Genomic DNA, 20375 nt, shown 5'->3' on the forward strand with positions numbered 1-20375 from the left:
GGAAAGGGAGAAGGGAGGATTGCTGAGGGGAGGATTCCCAGGCCACTGTTTGTTTTGTGTTCTGCTAGTTATTTTGCTGAGGATCCCAGTGGGCCCTTGCACAGGGTGAAATACTGTTCAGCAAACCACCCCCAGAACCTCTGCCTGAGCATTGGCACAGCGGGTCTTGGGGTGGAGGTCCCATTTGCATTGAGATAGCACCCAACGGGAGCACTCTTTGCTCAAAATATCTGAGGTCTAACCTGGTGCTTGTAGCCAGCTATTATCAGAGGAAAGATTAACACAAGGGAACAAACACAACTTTCAGCAGAAAAGCCTAGGAAAGAGCTTTGTTGGAGAGATGTTTAGCTTTCAGGATCCTTGCACAGCACTGCTCCCATTCTGAAAAATTCCAGAGTTTCTGCCTGGACATCTGTGCTTCCTGGCTACAGCCATTCTCCGAAACAGCAAAAGCCCAGGGAGCCTCTGCCACACCAAGCAAGCGTTCGGGGGGGGAAGCCAGGGAGGAAACGTGTGGGAGATTTATTAGCACATTTACTAGCACAGCTGGAGACCACGGTGGAGTGAGGCTTGCAGTGCATTTGGTGCATCTCCATCACCCAGTTCAGCAGAGCTTCATCTGCCGCCCCGTTTGCTTCCCAGCCTGCGTAGCTGGAGGGTACCAAGCAGATGCTCAAGATTTGGGAACCTCTGTATAAGGTACTGTCTTTTAGGAACATATGTTCAAAAACCTTTGTGGCTGCCTCTGGGAATGGGAAACTTAATTGTGGTTTAACATCTGTGTGAGAGAAAAAAAGAGAGAGATGAACCACTTAAAACTGCTAATTCCTATTCTGTGATGCCCTGAGCTCTCCGCTTTGTACCATGGGATCACCTACAGTACTTGCCAATGGATTTATTTCCTATGAGGCACAGGAAGAGCAGTGTGAGACATATCAGAGGCATCTCTTAGGAGAGGAGAGGAGAGGAGAGGAGAGGAGAGGAGAGGAGAGGAGAGGAGAGGAGAGGAGAGGAGAGGAGAGGAGAGGAGAGGAGGTGAAGGTGGAGAAGGAAAAGGAGAAGAGAAGGAGAAGGAGAAGGAGAAGGAGAAGGAGAAGGAGAAGGAGAAGGAGAAGGAGAAGGAGGAGGAGAAGGAGAAGGAGAAGGAGAAGGAGAAGGAGAAGGAGGAGGAGAAGGAGAAGGAGGAGGAGAAGGAGAAGGAGAAGAAGGAGAAGGAGAAGGAGAAGGAGAAGGAGAAGGAGGAGGAGAAGGAGAAGGAGAAGAAGGAGAAGGAGAAGGAGAAGGAGAAGGAGAAGGAGAAGGAGAAGGAGAAGGAGAAGGAGAAGGAGAAGGAGAAGGAGAAGGAGAAGGAGAAGGAGAAGGAGAAGGAGAAGGAGAAGGAGAAGGAGAAGGAGAAGAGAAGGAGAAGAGAAGGAGAAGAGAAGGAAGGCTATTCCTGCCACCTCCATTTGGTTCCCACTGCCAGGTCCTCCCTTCCCGAGCCCTCTCTGAGCCCTGCGCTGTGCATCTCCTCTGCCCGAGGAAACTCTCCCGTTACCCTCATCCATACGGAGCCATGCTGCAGTCCCTGCTGCGCTCTGTGGCTTTGTCCACACTATAATTAAAAGAGGGATAAGGACAGTTCTCCATCCTGGACGCACCTGGTGCTTCTTGGCCACATCCACATCTATCCTTTCTTCCTTTCCCAACCAGGATGGCTTTACCCAGCCCAGTGGACATTATTGCCCTGCTGGTGCTACCCCCTCATTCACGCCTGGGCACTGCCGGGGACAGGGCTAGCTGGCAGCAGCCAGGGATGTCCGTGGAGGCAAGGAAGGGGTTAACGGTGTGGATGATGGTGGGATGAGGCTCCAGCCATGTCCTGCTCACTTCAGCACAGTCACAGCTCGCATGACTCCAAACACAGCAAGTGCCTGCCCAGAGCAACAGACTTAGCCAGGACCTGGGCCTATTTATAAAACAGCAGCAGAGCTACAAACAGGTACAGCTTTTCTGTTTACAAGTGATGACAAACAGCTAGGAAAAAAACAAAACTCATTTGATCAAACCACCAATTAAGATGAATTTTAATTTTGGTTCAAAAATGCTTTGAATTTGAGTGATAGCTTGTGTTTTTAATTTTTCTTTTCTCTTTTCCCCCTGAAGTAATATTTTGGCTTGATGTACACTTTTCTTCTGGTGAGATGATATGGAAAAATGGCTACATATTCAAAATGGCTCAGAGGGCTTTTGAGGGGGTATATATACATTCCCCTCTCACCGTCACGTCGCAGGAGGGAGCAGTGGAGAGATGGATTCAGATGGTGAAGACTGTCCCATTGCCTGCTCCAACTGGGAAGTTGGTCTTAGACCAGTTTTGGCTCCATGGGACAAGTCTGGTCAATGTTTACGAGCATTTACCGAGATCAGCTGCTGTGGCTGCTGCTCGTGCTCCCAGTGTCTGAATGTGCTTACCTCTTGTTAAATGCAGTTACTGGGGCTTGCTGGTGGGAGGATCACCCTGGGAGAATAAATCTGCATTTACTGGTGGTTTCAAAGACACAGATCAGGTTTTCATCTCTACAGGAAGCAAGGTCCTTACAGTACCTGGTCTTCATCCTACTAGCAATCTAAAATCATTAGTCACTTCTGAAAATGTTGGTGGATTTATCGATGCCAAAGAACTAAAGATGACCTGAAACATCCAGGAATTATTTACTTCGTGTGTCTGTCTCTCAGTCACGTTCTCTCAAAAGGGATGAATAGCATGGCAGATATTTTACAGTGAGACTCATGCTGTAATTACACTTCAGTGGCTGGCAGGTAAGTTGGCTCAGGTACTTGTTGGCAATTACAAAAGCGCTTTGTTCATTCAGATGGCATCTTAATGTAAGTGGTTTGCTGAAAATTTCATCACTAAAATAGCTCTTAGGCAACTTGACAGTAACAGTCCACCGATGTTTTTGTAAATTGTGTATAAAAAGCTATAGTATGAGTAAGCTAGAGTATGAGTATTATTTGTTATAGATTCAAGATGGAAAAACCCCACATCAGGGAAATAAATCATGATTGCTATTTTAGGATAAGGGCTTCACCATAGATTTGCAGTAAAAAAAAAAATGTTTTCACAACTGAACGTTACTTTTAAAATAGCTGTATTAATAGCCTGCAGAGCTTGCCATGAAAACACTTTGCATCCTTGTTTTACATGGACAGGGCATGAAAGAAATAATCAGAAAGCTCAGTAATGTTGCAGGCAGTAGCTGTGTGCTGTCCTCACGCTGTCCATGCAGGGCGGGGGACGGCGGGTTTATTCCAGTGCGGGTATGGCCAGCTACTGACTTGCTTCCTGGTCCGTCGGGTGATGGATGAAGTCCACGCTGCCCAGGGGGCCGAGCTAATCCCCCCTTCTCTTTGGTCAGAGCGTGGGGCTGCGAGCCAGGCAGGCACCCGGCTGTCCCAAGCCCTCCCGTGCCAGGCTGGGCTGTGCAGCGCTGGGGCTCTGACGCTGCCGTTGCATCGGCCTTTGACGCTCCATCCCGACACTTTTTGAATCCCAATATTTTTAAAAATCTGATGGCTGAGAATAGAAAGGCACCCAAAGCAAAGGCTTTTGCATATCTTCCTGGCCATTCTCCCTGGATCACAGCACTCCTGGAAAGTTTACAGATACAGAATAAGGTGAATTTTTTTCTCTACAGATATTCTGCTGTTTCCATATGTGTTTTCAAACAGACAGGATGAAAATCCAGTTTTTGTGTGCAAACAAATAAATATGCCTGTCTCACTGTGTGTGTCTGCAGTACTTGGGAGTGGTGGACCGTGGGAGGCAGCGCAGCCAGTTTCACAGAGAACATTTCTGACAGGACAGCACAGCCCATATGGAAAAACTCAAGCAGAACTGAAGTTTAACAGGAAGCACTAAAAATGTGTTTGTTTGTTTGTTTGTTTTTTTAATTTTGCCCTTTAAAAATAAAAGAAAACAAGTTCAGCTGCTGGGTTTATCATTTAAAATGTTGATTTTACAGTGTTCTGCACTTAAGAGAATTCAAGCAATTCCTGTTCAAATTCAAATGCCACCATTTTGTGGCTGCATATGTTATTGTATATAGCCATAATGGGCTAAAGAAATGAGAGAGGAGCTCTCTGTATCAGTATGGCAACTGTAAGATTCCCTTGCGTTTCACAGGCACAGCCCCATGGGATCCACAGTCATGGGAAAGGATCTCTAAAGCTGCTGTTTCTCTTTCCCTTGCAGCAGGGGATGTGCTATGGCATAGCATGACTGCTCTTCACCCCGCGTGCCATGCCCTTCCCCAACAGCTCTGACCTCAGCCCATCCTCCTTCATCTTGGCCAGCATCCCGGGGCTGGAGGCTGCCCATTTCTGGATGGCGATCCTTCTGTGCTCCGTGTACATCTTGGCGGTCACAAGCAACTGCGCGGTGCTGTTCATCGTGAAGACGGAGCCCAGCCTGCACGCTCCCATGTACTTCTTTCTCTGCATGCTGGCTGCCATCGACCTGGCCTTGTCCACGTCCACGGTGCCACGCATCCTCTCCTTCTACTGGTTCAATGCCAGGGAGATCAGCTTCGGCACTTGCCTTGTCCAGATGTTCCTCATCCACACCCTCTCGGCCATCGAGTCCACTGTCCTCCTGGCCATGGCCGTGGACCGGTATGTGGCCATCTGCCACCCGCTGAGACACGCTGCCATCCTCACCAATGCTGCCACAGCGAAAATAGGGCTGGTAGCCATGGCCAGGGGAGTTCTCTTCTTCCTGCCTTTGCCTTTGCTTCTCCTGCCCCTTCCATTCTGCAGCTCGCGGGTGCTGTCACACTCCTTCTGCCTGCACCAGGATGTTATGAACCTGGCCTGCGCCAACACCACCCCCAGCGTGGTGTACGGCCTCACCGCCATCCTGCTGGTCATGGGGCTGGATGCCATCCTCATCTGCCTCTCCTACATCCCGATCCTCAAGGCTGTCTTGCAGCTGGCATTGTGGAAGGAGAGGCTCAAGGTGTTCAGCACCTGCATTGCCCATATCTGTGTGGTCCTGGCCTTCTACGTGCCCCTGATTGGGCTGTCTGTGGTGCACAGGTTTGGGAAGGACCTGGCTCCACTGGTCCACATCATCATGGGGAATGTCTACATCCTGGTGCCTGCTATGCTCAACCCCATCATCTACGGGGTGAGGACCAAACAGATACGGAGGAGGATCCTGAATTTTATTCATATATACAACAGAACTGCCCAGTGAGCTGTGCTCAGCTGCTGTCTCCTGTATCCTCACACCAGCTCATCTTGTTTTACACTTAGAGTCTTTGGTGCAGGACTGTCCTCTGTTTGTATGGCACCTAGCACATGGTAGGAGACTCCGAGGTGCTACCACAAGGCAAAAAGTAAATAGCAATTGTAAACTCCTTCCAAGAGTTTTTACCCTCACCAAACTTGGAGAGACTCTACTGCAATGATCTAAATCCAACCCTGATCCAGCAGGTAGTGCAATGGGAAGGAAAAGTGGCTCAGCAAACTGATAAAAATGGTCTTGACATTGCACTTCTTTGTTCCCATCTCACCCATAACAATGGCAGAGCTGAGTGAATGCTACAGTGTTCTTTTGAACGATTTAGTTAATTCATGGTTTCCGCTTGTGGCACATTCACTTTCCAAAAACATTTTAGTAAAATTTTTGCCAGAAACTTTGGCTGTAGCCAAATCTCCAAGTAAAATAATTATAGCAAGCGACATTATAGATGCAGAAATGCACTTCAGAAGAAGCCCTCAACCTCTGTGGTCTTGTTCTGACCTATTGGGTGTTCAGTCAAGACAGCTCAGCGTCCTTGTAGCAGATGCTCTGGAAAAATTTCAGACCCAGAGTTACTGATAGCAATTGTAAAAATAATTTCAATTATTAATTATATTCAATAAAATGACAACATCTCAAGAGAAAAAATAAGCAAGTTATAAATGTTAGTGATACTTCCAAGCTGAAGGAAGTGGTATTTCCAAGTCAAAGGTGTTTCATACCTTTGACTTCACACATGCTTGGAATTCCTAAGAAGTTATGAATTAAGTTCAAGATCTTCATCTTTCAAGCTTTTTTTTTATACTTCCTAGGTTTTCCCCATGAAACAGAGTACCTGACGGCCTCTCCTCTCTTTATTCGCATGACTTTTCTACCAGCGGGACACTACTACAAAACTTTTTTAATACAATGAAAGCCACAAGCCTTAGGGCCAATGAAGAAGGTCTGAAAGCAAACTGCATTTGTTTTCACACCATCACAGGCTCACAGAATGGTTGAGGTTGGAGGAACCTCTGCAGGTCGTCTTGTCCAACCCCCCAGCTGAAGCAGGGCCAGCTAGGAGCAGTTGCCCAGGATTGTGTCCGGACAGCTTTTGAGTCTCTGAGGATGGAGACACCATTTCATATTTTGCAAAAAGGTTAAAGATCCTGGGAAAGGATGTTGTACAATACAATTTAGAAAGAAACATACAGATTGGAAGGGTGCTCACTTCTATTTTTTTTCCTAATGTTCTTTGTCTTTTTAAAAATAAATCTGTTTCTTTATAAAGAGAAATAAACAAGCAATCTCTTCTTTTTCCTCTCAGTTTAAACTCTTACCTTGTTGTTGGTTATCATGAACTGTGGTCTTCAGCCTTGAGGTGGCTGCATTGCCACGCACAGGGACGTGTTTGCTGTTCCCACTGCAACAGCCCCCGGGATTCCTCCGGCGAGAGGTGCCAGGGGTGTGTGGTCTCCGATTTGAACACGCTGGCCTTCGCTACTGGCGTGCATTAAACCCCGTCAGCAACTAGGCACCACACGGCCGCTCGCTCGCCCTCCCCCTGCCCCGGTGGGATGGGGGAGAGAATCGGAAAAAAAGCAAAACCTGTGGGTTGAGATAAAGTTTAATAGGACAGTAGAGGAAGAGAAAATACTAATACTAATACTAAAAAGAATGTACAAAACAAGTGATGCACAAGGCAATTGCTCACCACTCGCTGACTGATGCCCGGCCCATCCCCGAGCAGCAATTGCTGACCCCGGCCAGCTCCCCCCAGTTTATATACCGAGCATGACATCATATGGTATGGAATAGCCCTTCCGGCAGGGCATGGGAAGCTGAAAAGGCCTTGACCAGTGTAAGCACTGCCCAGCAACAACTAAAACATCAGCGTGTTATCACGTTAGTCTCACACTAAATCCAAACCACAGCACTGTACCAGCTACTAGGAAGAAAATTAACTCTATCCCAGCCGAAACCAGGACAACTACACGAGGGAGCAGTGCACAAAGCCTTGCTCAGCAGGACCCTTCACAGATGACTAGAGCAGCACCAGGTACTATTAAGAAGGCTGTACTCCATCAGGAGGCCCAGGTGCTGTTGAACGCTGATGTCTCCGTTAGTAGATGATTATCACAGAATCGCAGGGTAATTCAGGTTGGATGTGACCTCAGGACATCTCTAATCCAACCTCCTGCTCAAAGCAGGGGCAGCTCTAGGGTCAGACAAGGTTGCTCAGGGCATTATCCAGCTCGGTGTTGAAAGTTTCCAAGGACTGATGTTGCACAAGCTCTTTGGGTCTCTATTACAGTGCTTGATTGTCCTTACTGTGAAAAAGCTTCTCTTTATATCCAGTTTGAACCTCTCTTGTTTCAACTTACGCTTGTTTTCTCTCCTTCTCCTGCCATGCCACATTGTGAGGAGCCTGGCTCCAAGTTCTTGATAAGGGTAGAGGAAGGCTGCTCTTCTGCTGTTGGGTCTTCCCAAAACCTTTTCTTTTCCAGGCTGAGCAAGCCCATTTTCCTAAGCCTCTCCTCACGGAGCATTGCTCCAACACTAGCCACCCTGGGAGCCATCAGCTGAACTTGTTCCACTTTGTTGATGCTTTTTATGCACTGGGGCCCAAAACCAGATGCAGTATCTAGATGTGGTTTAGCAAGTGCTGAGTAGACTGTGCGATAATCTTTTGAGGGCACGGTAGATCACTCTCCAGAAAGGTCAACCCAGAGCCCAAACCAACCAATATCAGGAGGAACTGCTAGAGAAGGAGGAAAGAGAAAAATAAAAATTATAGCGCATGTAAATCTGCACTGATTCACACCATGCAAGTGGAAGTATGCTTGATGGTCTAAGATTTGTGCAGAGAAGTTTCATTTAGTGTTAGGCCAGTTTGCTCAAGGTTTTATACAGTTGGGTCCTAAAAACCTTCAAGGACGGAGGCAGCACAACCCCTCTGGGCAACCTTCCTTTGCTTGGCATGTGCTCCTGTTGCCTCCGTACATGCTGGTGTAACATAAGCAAACTTAGCTGTGAAAAAGAAATACATTATTTGAGAAAAACAGGTAAATATGTGGAAAGCAGGCAATGAACAATGAGTTCCCTCAGGGAGGACAGAAAACAGGTCCAGATGCTGCTCTCAGGGGATCTTGCATCTTGTCCATGACTTCTAGGTGTGCTAAAAGAGGTATCTTATCAAAGACACGTGCTGTCTCGCATCACGGCCTTCAAATGACAGCAGTATTTGGTGGAGTTTGGTGCAGTTTCTTCCAATTGCCAGCTAACAGTGAGAGTAAAATGGGTGTGCTTTTTGTAGTCTGTGCTTGTATAGCTTCAGTCTCCATGAAACACATCTTGTTATAACCTTTTCTGGTAAATTAAAGCACATTTTATTTCAAAATAAATACTTTCATTTAAGTGAGTTACAAGTAGTTGCCATCTGGCACTTAAAGGCAATTTTACTCCCCTGTCATTTTTGTCATAGTCTGTTATATTAGAGCTTAGAAGGCTAAAAAATTTTCATAAAAATGAAAACAATCTGTACCTGCCTAATGTGATTTGGGAAGTGTGAATGAATTTTTCAGACGCACGCTATGGATCTAAACTCTTTTCAGGTGGCTGTGGCATTGAGAAATGGCTCCTGCTCATTCTCCGTATGTTCCTTATTTTTTTTCCTTTTGTGCTGAGAGAAAAATTAATAAAGAAAAATGAATGAACCATCCTGAAAATGCTGTATTATATTTCCTAGCCATCTATTTCTCAGAAAGACAGTTACTAGAGCCTCAGAGCAGGGAGGAGCATGAATTTCTCCTGGGTACAGATGAAAACTGTGTGGGATTCTCGCTCTCCATCTTGTTTTCCAAACTTTAGTCATGGAGCATTGCTTTCCTGGGGAAGAGACGGAACATGCCTTCTTCCTCAATGTGTGTCTTTGCAAATGACTATGACAACCACTTTCTAGCTGAAATGTCCATTGCCCCAGGTCACCTCAGACCTCCAGCAGAAGGAAAACCCCAACCAGAGCATGGGGCGTCTGAACCCACATCTCCTCTGTGAGCAGGGCCAAGAGCCAGAGGTGGAGATGGACCGACCGACTTAGCTGGGGCCCAGCTGGCTCTGGGAAGGCGAGGAAAGAGCCTTGCAAAAGGGACTGAAAAGGGAAGGGGTAGGACAAGGAGAAGGAGGGGAGGACAGGATGGGAGTGTGGTTTGCACAGAGGTGGGGAGAGGACTGGGAGTCACAGGAGCCTGGAGGTGGCAATAGAGGCAACGAGGAGTTGCATGGGGCTGGAGCAGTTGATCTCCTGGAGGATCTCCTGGGGATCTCCAAGTCTTCTTCTCTTCTCTTCTCTTCTCTTCTCTTCTCTTCTCTTCTCTTCTCTTCTCTTCTCTTCTCTTCTCTTCTCTTCTCTTCTCTTCTCTTCTCTTCTCTTCTCTTCTCTTCTCTTCTCTTCTCTTCTCTTCTCTTCTCTTCTCTTCTCTTCTCTTCTCTTCTCTTCTCTTCTCTTCTCTTCTCTTCTCTTCTCTTGTCTCTCCAAGTACTCCTGGAATTGGACCTTGGGACGTGGTGTCTTTGCACACTCTGGCATTTCTGCTGTCCCAGACGCTCTCAGTAGGCTGCCTTGGGGTTTGATGCAGTTCCCCAATAATGGAAGGGGGTTTATTTGTATGACTTGCTTTTTCACAGAAATTGGCATTGCCAAAGATTTGACACAGGGATGCTATATTGTGTGAACTCCACAAAAACAGCACAGGGAGGTGCAGTGTGCCACAAAAACAGCAGTGGGAGTTACTTAACCAACGTGCGGAGGGCTCTCAAATCTGCCTCTTGTTATTTCACCATTCTCCATCTGTGTAATGAGGATGATGTTACTGACTTCCCTCTCTAAGCCTGTATTAGAGCTATGGATGAAACATAGCAGAGAAAGGGTAGATTGCTATTGTTTGGAAAGTACTTCATAATTCATGCTGCTGCAGTTTTAATTGCAAACCCAGTCCTGTGATTTAATCTTGAACTGCCCCATCGCTCTTAAATCTCCTCCAGATAAACACACTGCAAGAAAACACGTACAAAACTGGGCAAAATGCAGCTGTGTCTATGAGGTCATCAGCATTGAGGGGGTTAAAAACTGTCTATTTCTCGCTCTCTAATTACTCGTTGAGTAGCAGGGGAAATGCAGAGCTCCCTGCTGGGACTTATCTGTCAGACAGGTAAATATCTCCTGGTCTCTGCAGTGCAGAGTCCCTGCATGGAAACCTGCAGGAGGCAGGTGAGTATTTAGGGTTCGGGCAGCAATTTGTTGCTCTGCAATAAGGCCTTTTATGCCATCACTCCTCCTGGGCAGCAGCAGCAAGGGTTGAACAGCCCCCAGTTAGTGGAGCTTGCAGGCACTCTCCTGTCTCTCACATTGCCTTTGCCTGGGAATTGTGTTCCCTGTCCCAGTGTTCTCCATGGAAGAATGAAGTTTTAGGTAAAGCAGCACCAGCAGAGGCAGCTGGCAGGAAGGAGGTGGAACGAAGAAAGAAAAATATCAGGAATTTCAATTCCTAGGTTTACAGCCACATGGAAAACAACCCAGGAAATCTCTCCCAGAGTGCAGGTGACCCCAAGCCTTACGTATCTGTAAGGTTTCAAGCGCAGCCCCCACAACCCATCTCCAGCTGGTGACTGGTGGCCATGCTGGGCTGGGCTGCAGTGGTCGCGGTGTGAAATCTCGCTCCTGATGCAATGGGAGCAGACCCCGCTGGCTCGGCTAGCACCGGACCCTCGGGGAGGAAAAGCTTAGCTCTCTTCTGGGAAGCTGCTATTGTCTTCTCCGTCCCTCTGCTCCCTGTAGCACTCCAGCACAAGTGCGGTCGGCCCCAGGAAGGTTTCTGAAGGGTCTTATCAGGTCAGGAACATTGGCCTAATCTGTGCTGCAGAGCTCTTCAAGGAATCCTTTTTCCCAGGTATTAAGGAAAAAACATGAGCTGAGCAATGTGCTGGGGCTGAGTGAGCTGCAATCTTGGGGGGGGGGGAGAGAATGGACATCACTGGAGCACTGCATGGGGGGGGGGGGGGGGCGGTGTCAAATACAGTGGCACTGGCTCAGTTTTTTGCCCTGAAATCAGATGTTTCTTGACTGAGGCAAGCACTCGTTGCCTCTGTTTACACCGGCAAGCAGCACAGTGCTGTTAAAAGCTTCTGTAGAGCTATATAGGGCTGGCACTAGTGACTTCATATCCCCACTACGCACATTTCAAGAAGGTTTACTTCAGACCACCTTTCATCTGGTCTCCTGGGCTGGACACCCTTTGGACACTGGAGACCATCAGGTGTGCACCTCGGGCAGCCTTTCTGTTCAGTTTGATCCAGGAGGAATCCAGTCCGCCTGCTCCAGGACCGCTCCACCGAGTGGGACAGAACACTTTCAGTGGAAACTGTCAGGACATTTGCTTCAAAAGTGCTCTCTTGAACCAGTGCAAGCAGCCGTCACAGGGATGGGTGGCTGTGTGGGGAATTTGAGCTTCGAGACCATACCACATGCCAGTCTCTGTTTGCCACTGACCAGATCAGGTCGAGGGTGTTTGATGCTTTTTTACAGGATGCAAGAGCCCTCAGTGTAGGCAAGAGACAAGAAGGGTTTCATGTCTCTGAACTCTACTGCCTTCTCCCACCCTCCCTATTTGCTACTCGTTGGCATCCCTGGGCTGGAGAAGGAGCAGTTCTGGATTGCCTTCCCCTTCTGCATCATGTATGCCATTGCTGTGCTGGGCAACATCACCCTTCTCCTCATTATAAAGACGGAGCCGAGCCTGCACAAGCCCATGTACCTCTTCCTGGCCATGCTGGCCTTCACTGACCTGGTCCTATCAACATCCATGCTACCCAAAATGCTTGGCATCTTCTGGCTGGGCTCCAGGGAGATTGGGTTTGTCTCCTGCCTTGCTCAGTTGTTCTTCATCCATACCTTCTCGTCGGTGGAGTCGGGCGTGCTCATGGTCATGGCCTTGGATCGCTACATTGCTATTTGCTGCCCACTGCGGCACTCCAGCATCGTCTCTGTGCCGGTGGTGGTGGCCCTCGGGAGCCTCGTGCTGGTGCGTGGGGTCCTCCTGGTGAGTCCCTTCTGCTTCCTCCTCTGCAGGATGCCCTTCTGCCAGCACCACGTCATCGCCAACTCCTACTGCGAGCACATGGCCGTGGTGAAGCTGGCATGTGGGGACACCAGAGTCAATGTCATTTACGGCCTCTTCGTGGCTTTCATAGTGACAGGATGTGACATCATCCTGATCTCTGTGTCCTACACCATGATCCTGCGGGTGGTAGTGAGGCTGTCATCCCCAGAGGCACGACTTAAAGCCTTCAGCACTTGTGCATCCCATGTCTGTGTCATCCTTGCCTTTTATGTCCCTGCCCTCTTCACATTCCTCACACACCGGTTTGGGCAGAGCATCCCTCCCCACATCCATGTAATGGTGGCCAATCTCTATCTGCTAGTGCCCCCCATGTTAAACCCCATTGTTTATGGCGTGAGCACCAAGAAGCTCTGGGACAGGGTGGTCCTCCTCTTCCAGCGAAAGGGAACCTGACCCATATGTATGTGCCTCAAACTGTGCTTATAATTTGCTGACGATGCTGGTAAATTTAACGAGAGTTAACGCTGTGACTATTTATTTGTTCAGGGAGGAACCCTTCCTCAATGCCTGGAGTTTAAGCAATGCATTCTTGCAGAAATCGCTAGATTGTCTCTTCTGTTATCACTGTCCAGGAGGTTTCATCCATTGTGTGATGAAACTTGGCATAAAGACATTCAGCCTGGCTTCTACACCACTGGGAGATGGAGAGTTGCCCCCTCCCAGAAGTTAAACTCCTCACTGTTAAAATTCTTTCACTACTAAAAAATATATCCTCTCATGATTAAAATATTTACACTGGAAGGTTGCATATCTCCAAAAGATCTTCCTGCAGCAGCTTTCATTATATGAAGAGTGTTCCCTGGACTGTGTGATGGTATTTAAAAGACATTTAGACGTCGTGCTTAGGGACATGGTTTAGTGGTGGCCTTTGCAGTGTTAGGTTTATGGTTGGACTCGATGATCATAAAGGTCTTTTCCAACCTAAATGATTCTATGATTCTATGGGAAGGTGCTCGGATGGGAATGGTGACTGTCCTTGTAGAAGGAAATGGGTAGAATTAAATTTTAAGCATTAACCTTTTTTTTTTTTGTAAGGAAGGCAAAACCTACAATAATCCTATGCTAGCAGATTCCAAAAGTCCTATGTAAACATAAACGCTTTCAAAAATATCAGAAACCCTGTCTGATGCAATTATTTGGAATGACCTATCACAGGGAGATCATTGCTAACAGTATTGCACTGTACTAATATGTCAGCTATCCCAGCAAACAGGCAAACATGTTTTACGAAATCACTGCTCTATATCTGAAAAAGGTAGGCAGCAGAATGAGGTGAAGGTCAGACGACCCAAACTCGAGTTATGAAACTCAAGCAACGTTACAGACCTTTGCTCTATTTTTAGTGCAAACTGAAGAGCACTAATGGATGGAGAGGAGATCTCTGACCTGACCTGGCATTTCTTGGGGCTCTCTATCTTCCTGAGCAGCCCTGACTATCGTGACCACCCATGAGGAGCCCCCAGCTATCTCTCCATGAGCTGGATACCAGCAGGGAAGCGGGGGGGGGGGCCCAGGAAGAGAACATGCACTTCTGCTGAAGCAAAGCAGATGTTAGGCTGCAGACAAAATGGGAAATGAATATTTTTTGGCACCATTTCAGTAGAATACTTAAATTTCAACTCAGTTCATCCTTTTTCTTCAGATAAAACAGAAGTAGCTTCTCATGGACCACAGACAAGAGGTGGGGGAAGCCAAAGGAGGATAGATACGACTGCAGTTTGTCTGAGCCGGTCTCGGAGCACCCACTTCATAAAGCAGGGCTGCACCATTTCTTGTGGACTGATGCTCACCCGCCACTGCTCTGGTGAGGTAGAAGCCCCATTTTTCTTCAGACTCCACAAAAAATGTTGTTTTCTTTTTCATTTTCATTAAGAACATGGGAGCTGCCCTCATGACCAATGTCCATCCGTTCCATCATGCTGTCTCCTCCAGTAGCAATGGGAGAGGTCTTCTAAGAGATGCCTTTTTTAAGTAAGAAATGACAGCAGGGGATCGTTGCCAGTCAGATACGTCCAAAGGCCCGTATAGCTCCTTGTGACCTATGAGATGTGTGCATACAAGCCATCAGCACCACATAATATCAGATACTCAGCACCAACAGATTAGGCTCCTACTCTAGGATTCCCTTCTCTGTAAATAAATAAAGCTGGCTGTGACATCTGGATCATTGCACAGTATGGATGGGTGGTTGCTGGGGTGGGAGGGGGTCAGCAGTGCCCTCCAGTCAATGCTAACGCTGCATGTGAGCTGCCTGGAGAAAGTGGTGGGAAAGCTGAGGAGGTCTGTACCAGGGACACAAGCACACTTTCATGGGGGTGGTGTACAACTTCGGGGTAGTGCTTTGAAATCCAAAGGCAACAAATGGTCCCATTGCTGAAAAAGGCCAAAACTGAGCATTTTGATGGGTAGCCCAGTGTTTTCAGGAGTTTCATCTCCTGACAATGGTGCCTGAGGCCACAGCTGCCAGGAAAGGGAGATCTTGCCACCATTGCTCTCTCCTCTTGGTAGGTTCACATCTGTCCTTCTCACCCCTACAGAGGGTCTCCCAGGAAAGTTTCCTCCTGTCTGATGTCTCCTTGTTGAAGCCAGAAGCCCACACCACATTCAAGTCCTGCTTTGACTCTACATCTAGTTTCTATTCCTATTTAGCTCCTGGTCCAAACCCAAGGCAATTCCACAGTAGCCTCCCACTTGACACTGGGATTCGCTCTTAATAGTATGTTTGCATCACCTCCTTTGAGACAGTGGATCAACCAAAAAAAAAGGACGCACAAGTATCCAGTGAGCCCGGGCGTCCTGGGGGATCTTGTGGAGTGGCGATGTAAAGATGTGTTCACTGGCAGCCTGGAGGCAAGATGCTCAGGCAGCTCATATTTGGGTATTGCTCCATATTTAAGGCAAAGTGATCTTCTTTTCCTGTGCTGCTTTTCACACGTCAGCTGTTAGATAATTTCAGATAACTTTGTCAGTGTTACTGTAGTATTAGTGTTAAAGTGATTATTAGTTTTAAAGGGAGGATGTGCATGCAATGAAGATCTTGTTACCCTCAGACCTTTTTCTTGTCCGTGAGGGCTGTAGGCACCATTTATCTGACCAGGGTAGACATCAGGGTGAGACCAACCACCTTCTGGCAATGCCTGTTCCCCCATGTGATTGGTGGGGTCCAGACCACCAGCTGAGATGCTGATACCTACACAGCAGGCACCTGCACCCAGGTGAGGGGACAGGGACCTGTAAGGAAGGAAAATCCTCGCCCGTGTTACAGCTTGGCAAGGTGGGTAAGTGGGACTGAAATCTTTTATTGTCCGGATGCAGAAGCGGTTCCTGTACAGCACAGGGAGCTGCCAGAGCTCTCCGCCCTGAGAGAGGGTGATTTGGTTATTGTTTACTTCATTTATACTGGAAGACAGCACTTGTGTTTGTACATACGAGAATATCCGAGTCCAAAATCTTTTGCTCTTGGACTAGCAGATGTTCACAACGCTGCTTTTTGGCAGCACGCTGGTGAATGCTTGTTTGCTGGATCCTGCAAAATGTTGCCGCACTATCTGGGTTCTCAGCTGTGCACAGCTCTCGAAGATGCAGAAACCGCTTGGTGCAAAGGCACTTATATCGGGTCTGTGCTGCCAAGGTTATTTTTAGGGAAGGAAAAGATCACCAAGTCTGATATTCATTCACAGAAAGAAAGAAAATAGAGGTGCAAAGAATTAAAAAAAAAAAAAAAAGAGAGATCTAAAATGGGGATGAAGCTCACAGCCAGCAGAGAAGACGTGCTCTGCAACACCCACACAGAAGCGATTTGGGAATCTCATTCATAAAGCACTGGAAGCCACGCTTAGGCGTCCAGGTGAGGGAGTAACCTGGTAACGTCAGAGCACAGGCCTAGGTATCTGCATGGTTCTCCTTCTCTTGCTCTTCTACAGGACAAGGAAAAGCCAGAGCAAGGACCGGTGAACCCCCTCCACAACTCCCAAGTCCAGAGGTGGGCTTTCTGTATGAGATACAAGTCTGCTTTCACCCTTCATCCAGGATGCCACCTTTTGAGTCTTTTTGCCCTCTACTGCAACACAGACAATACAGTACCACATCTGCCAGCCTAGTCAACAGCTCTCTGTGTCCTGGCATAGACAAGCCCATAACTCAACCATCAGCCAGGTACTGTGTCCCTCCATCTCCATAAGCTTTCTGACAAAAGGAGGGCTAAGGAGAATCTCCATTCTTTATTGGATAAGGGGGGAAACACAGTGACCAAGGCTGAGGAAAAGGCTGAGGTACTTAATGCCTTCTTTGCCTCAGTCTTTAATAGTAAGACCAGTTGTTCTCGGGGTACCCAGCCCCCTGAGCTGGAAGACAGGGATGGGGACCAGAATGAAGCCCCCATGATCCAAGGGGAGATGGTCAGTGACCTGCTACACCACTTAGACACACACAAGTCTATGGGGCCGGAGGGGATCCACCCAAGGGTACTGAGGGGGCTGGCAGAAGTGCTCACCAAGCCCCTTTCCATCCTTTACCAGCAGTCCTGGCTAACTGGGGAGGTCCCAGTTGACTGGGGGTTAGCAAATGTGATGCCCATCTACAAGAAGGGCCGGAAGGAGGATCCGGGGAACTACAGGCCTGTCAGCCTGACCTCGGTGCTGGGGAAGGTCATAGAGGAGATTATCTTGAGTGCCATCGCGCAGCACATCCAGGACAACCAGGTGATCAGGCCCAGTCAGCATGGGTTTATGAAAGGCAGGTCCTGCTTGACCAACCTGATCTCCTTCTATGACAAGGTGACCCGCTTAGTGGATGAGGGAAAGGCTGTGGATGTTGTCTGTCTAGACTTCAGTAAAGCCTTTGACACCCACAGCATTCTCCTAGAGAAAGTGGCTGCTCATGGCTTCAACGGGCATACGCTTTGCTGGGTAAAGAACTGGCTGGATGGCCGAGCCCAAAGAGTTGCGGTGAATGGAGTTTACTCCAGTTGGCGGCTGGTCACAAGCAGTGTTCCCCAGGGCTCTGTGTTGGGGCCAGTTCTGTTTAACATCTTTATCAATGATCTGGACGAAGGGATCGAGTGCACCCTCAGTCAGTTTGCAGATGACACCAAGTTGTGTGGGAGTGTTGATCTGCTGGAGGGTAGGCAGGCTCTGCAGAGGGACCTGGACAGGCTGGATCGATGGGCTGAGGTCAATTGTATGAGGTTTAACAAGGCCAAGTGCTGGGTCCTGCACTTGGGCCACAGCAACCCCATGCAACGCTACAGGCGTGGGGAAGAGTGGCTGGAAAGCTGCCTGGTGGAAAAGGACCTGGGGGTGTTGGTTGACAGCCGCCTGAATATGAGCCAGCAGTGTGCCCAGGTGGCCAAGAAAGCCAATGGCATCCTGGCTTGTATCAGCAATAGTGTGGCCAGCAGGAGCAGGGCAGTGATCGTGCCCCTGTACTCGGCACTGGTGAGGCCGCACCTCGAATGCTGTGTTCAGTGTTGGGCCCCCCACTACAAGAGAGACATTGAGGGGCTGGAGCGTGTCCAGAGAAGGGCAACGGAGCTGGGGAAGGGTCTGGAGCACAAGGCTGATGGGGAGTGGCTGAGGGAGCTGGGGTTGTTCAGCCTGGAGAGAAGGAGGCTGAGGGGAGACCTCATCGCTCTCTACAGCTGCCTGAAAGGAGGGTGTAGAGAGGTGGGGGTCGGTCTCTTCTCCCAGGTAACAAGTGATAGGACGAGAGGAAATGGCCTCAAGTTGCGCCAGGGGAGGTTTAGACTGGATATTAGGGAATTTTACTTCACTGAAAGGGTTATCAAGCATTGGAACAGGCTGCCCAGGGAAGTGGTGGAGTCGCCATCCCTGGAGGTATTTAACAGACGTTTGGATGAGGTGCTTAGGGACATGGTGTAGTGGTGGGCTTGGCAGTCTTAGGTTAACAGTTGGACTTGATGATCCTAAAGGTCTTTTCCAACCTAAATAATTCTATGATTCTGTGATTCTATGATTCTATGACTTTTGGGAGCTGTAGTTCTCCATGCCAATAACTGATCACAAAGGTAAAATGCCCTCTTGCTGTCTCAGCAAACTGAGAAGTCTGGATCCCCATCACCACAGTGACAGAGACACGAAGAAAGCTTTTCTTTATGGCATGATTACTCCTTTATGATTTCTGTGAATTCTTTTGTAGGATGAGTGGGATCTGCTGCTTGATCTTTGACAGGATGAAGATGCTGCACTAGGAAAGTGACCAACAGTAGGTTCCTTAAACCTTCTACCTTCCTTCTCACAGGAATCCCAGGAATGGAAAGTGGCAACTTGTGTCTTGCCATCCCTTTCTGCTGCATGTATGTTATTTCCATCCTGGGAAATAGTGCAATCCTCTTTGTCATCAGAATGCAGCCTCCATGAGCCCATGTACCTCTTCCTGTGCATGCTGGCTATCGCGGAGCTTGGCGTGTCTCTCTACGCTCCCCACAGTGCTGAGCATGCTGCTCTCTGATTCACAGGAGATCAGGTTTGATGCCTGCCTCACCCAGATCTTCTTCATTCACTGCTTCTCCATCCTGGACTCTGGGGTGCTGTGGGCCATGGCCTTTGACTGCTTCATGGCCACCTACAACCGCTTGCAGTATGAGTCCATCCTGACCAACCCCAGCTAGGTGTCATCAGGCTGGGGCTCACAGCGAGAAGCATTAGCCTCTTGCTCCCCTTGCTGATATTTCTGAAGAAGCTGTCGTTCTGCAGGTCCCACATGCTGGCTCAGTCCTTCTGTTTGCACCCCAACTTACTCCAGCTGCCCTCTGCAGATATCAAGGTGAATAGTGTGTATGGCTTATTTGTCGTCCTGGCTACCTTTGGGCTACACTTGCTGTCTATCATCCTGTCCTATGCCGTGATCATTAAGACTGTGCTGAGTATCACATCCAAGGAAGAGCGTGTCAAGGCCCTGGACACCTGCATCTCATATCTGTGCTGTTTTGATTTATTATAGCCCCCTGGTTGGCTTGTCCATGGTGTACAGGCTTGAGAAACCTGCCTCTTCTCTGATTCATGTCCTCGTGGCCAATATCTACCTCCTTGTACCCCCTCTGCTAAACCCCATTATTTATAGTGCAAAAACTAAACAGATCTGCAGAGGGATACACAAATGACACACTCCAAGAAGGTGCTGATGTAGGACACAGAAGACCCAAGAGGTTTTGCATATAGTAGAACAGCTGGTGAATAACAGTTTAGATAGATACTCTCTGCTCCATCCTGTCATCCATTTGACTGCTGAGGACCCTGAACCTTTAAACTCTTCTTATGCAGTCGCTGAAGCATACCCTGTGTCTAGGCCCACAGCATTTTCTTTGCTGTATAAAGGAGTGTTGCAGTATCTACAGTCTTCTATACATTCCTGGTCAATAATGCAGGAGCTGTAGCTGTTCCTAAGCTAATGGCCCTTCTTTTTAGACAAGGAGGTCATAGCAATGGACGTGTGGGGGTAAGAGTTTCCCACCTTCACCATGGCACTGGTTCAGCTGGACCCAGAGTTCCTGCCAGAATGAGGGAGTTGATCCTCCTGGCCAGCACTGCCTGAGCATGTATCTGCAGGGAAAATCTAATGCTTCCTAGACGTGCTTAGCCATCTAGGCTCTAGTGCATCAGCATGCCCTACAGCGTAGATCTACACATGTGCAATAGCTGTTTATTCAAGCTTTTTACACCTGCAGCCAGACTTGCTAAGACTGTGAAGTGTCTAAGGACCTGGGCGTATGGCAAAGCCCTCTCGCTCCAGCCAGGTAACATTTCCAGCAGGAACAAGACATATCCAAAAGCTGTGATTCGTGCTGCGGGAGCTGAAAGTCACCATGCGTTTCCCTTCCCAGGGACTGTAACCAGCCCATTCTGGGGTGTTGCAGACTCACAGCAGTGGGGATGGTTCATCTGCTCTGCCTGGACCAGCCACTTAATGGCTCA

The 20375-nt window shown here is 48.3% G+C and overlaps 4 protein-coding genes across 4 annotated transcripts in view; 3 read left to right on the forward strand and 1 right to left on the reverse strand.

Annotated features, from left to right (window-relative positions):
* LOC142410052 (olfactory receptor 51E2-like) overlaps positions 1-20375 on the reverse strand; it is a 52655-nt gene that overhangs the window by 29268 nt on the left and 3012 nt on the right. The window lies entirely within an intron of this gene.
* On the forward strand, positions 4210-5239 carry LOC142404498 (olfactory receptor 51E2-like). Its single transcript, XM_075491434.1, has one exon. The coding sequence runs from the start codon at positions 4286-4288 to the stop codon at positions 5237-5239; it is 954 nt and encodes a 317-aa protein (XP_075347549.1). The 5' UTR covers positions 4210-4285.
* Positions 11836-12837, forward strand: LOC142404496 (olfactory receptor 52R1-like). The gene has a single exon (XM_075491431.1). It carries the CDS (start codon positions 11893-11895, stop codon positions 12835-12837), a length of 945 nt encoding a protein of 314 aa, XP_075347546.1. The 5' UTR covers positions 11836-11892.
* LOC142404527 (olfactory receptor 51G2-like) lies at positions 14336-19564 on the forward strand. Its single transcript, XM_075491489.1, is given in 8 exon segments — positions 14336-14415; positions 15162-15294; positions 16368-16426; positions 18653-18808; positions 18810-18869; positions 18871-19069; positions 19072-19370; positions 19372-19564. Coding segments are annotated over 8 exon segments (1179 nt in total).

The sequence above is a fragment of the Mycteria americana genome, chromosome 1 (genome assembly GCF_035582795.1).
Source record: "Mycteria americana isolate JAX WOST 10 ecotype Jacksonville Zoo and Gardens chromosome 1, USCA_MyAme_1.0, whole genome shotgun sequence".
Classification (NCBI taxonomy): domain Eukaryota; kingdom Metazoa; phylum Chordata; class Aves; order Ciconiiformes; family Ciconiidae; genus Mycteria; species Mycteria americana.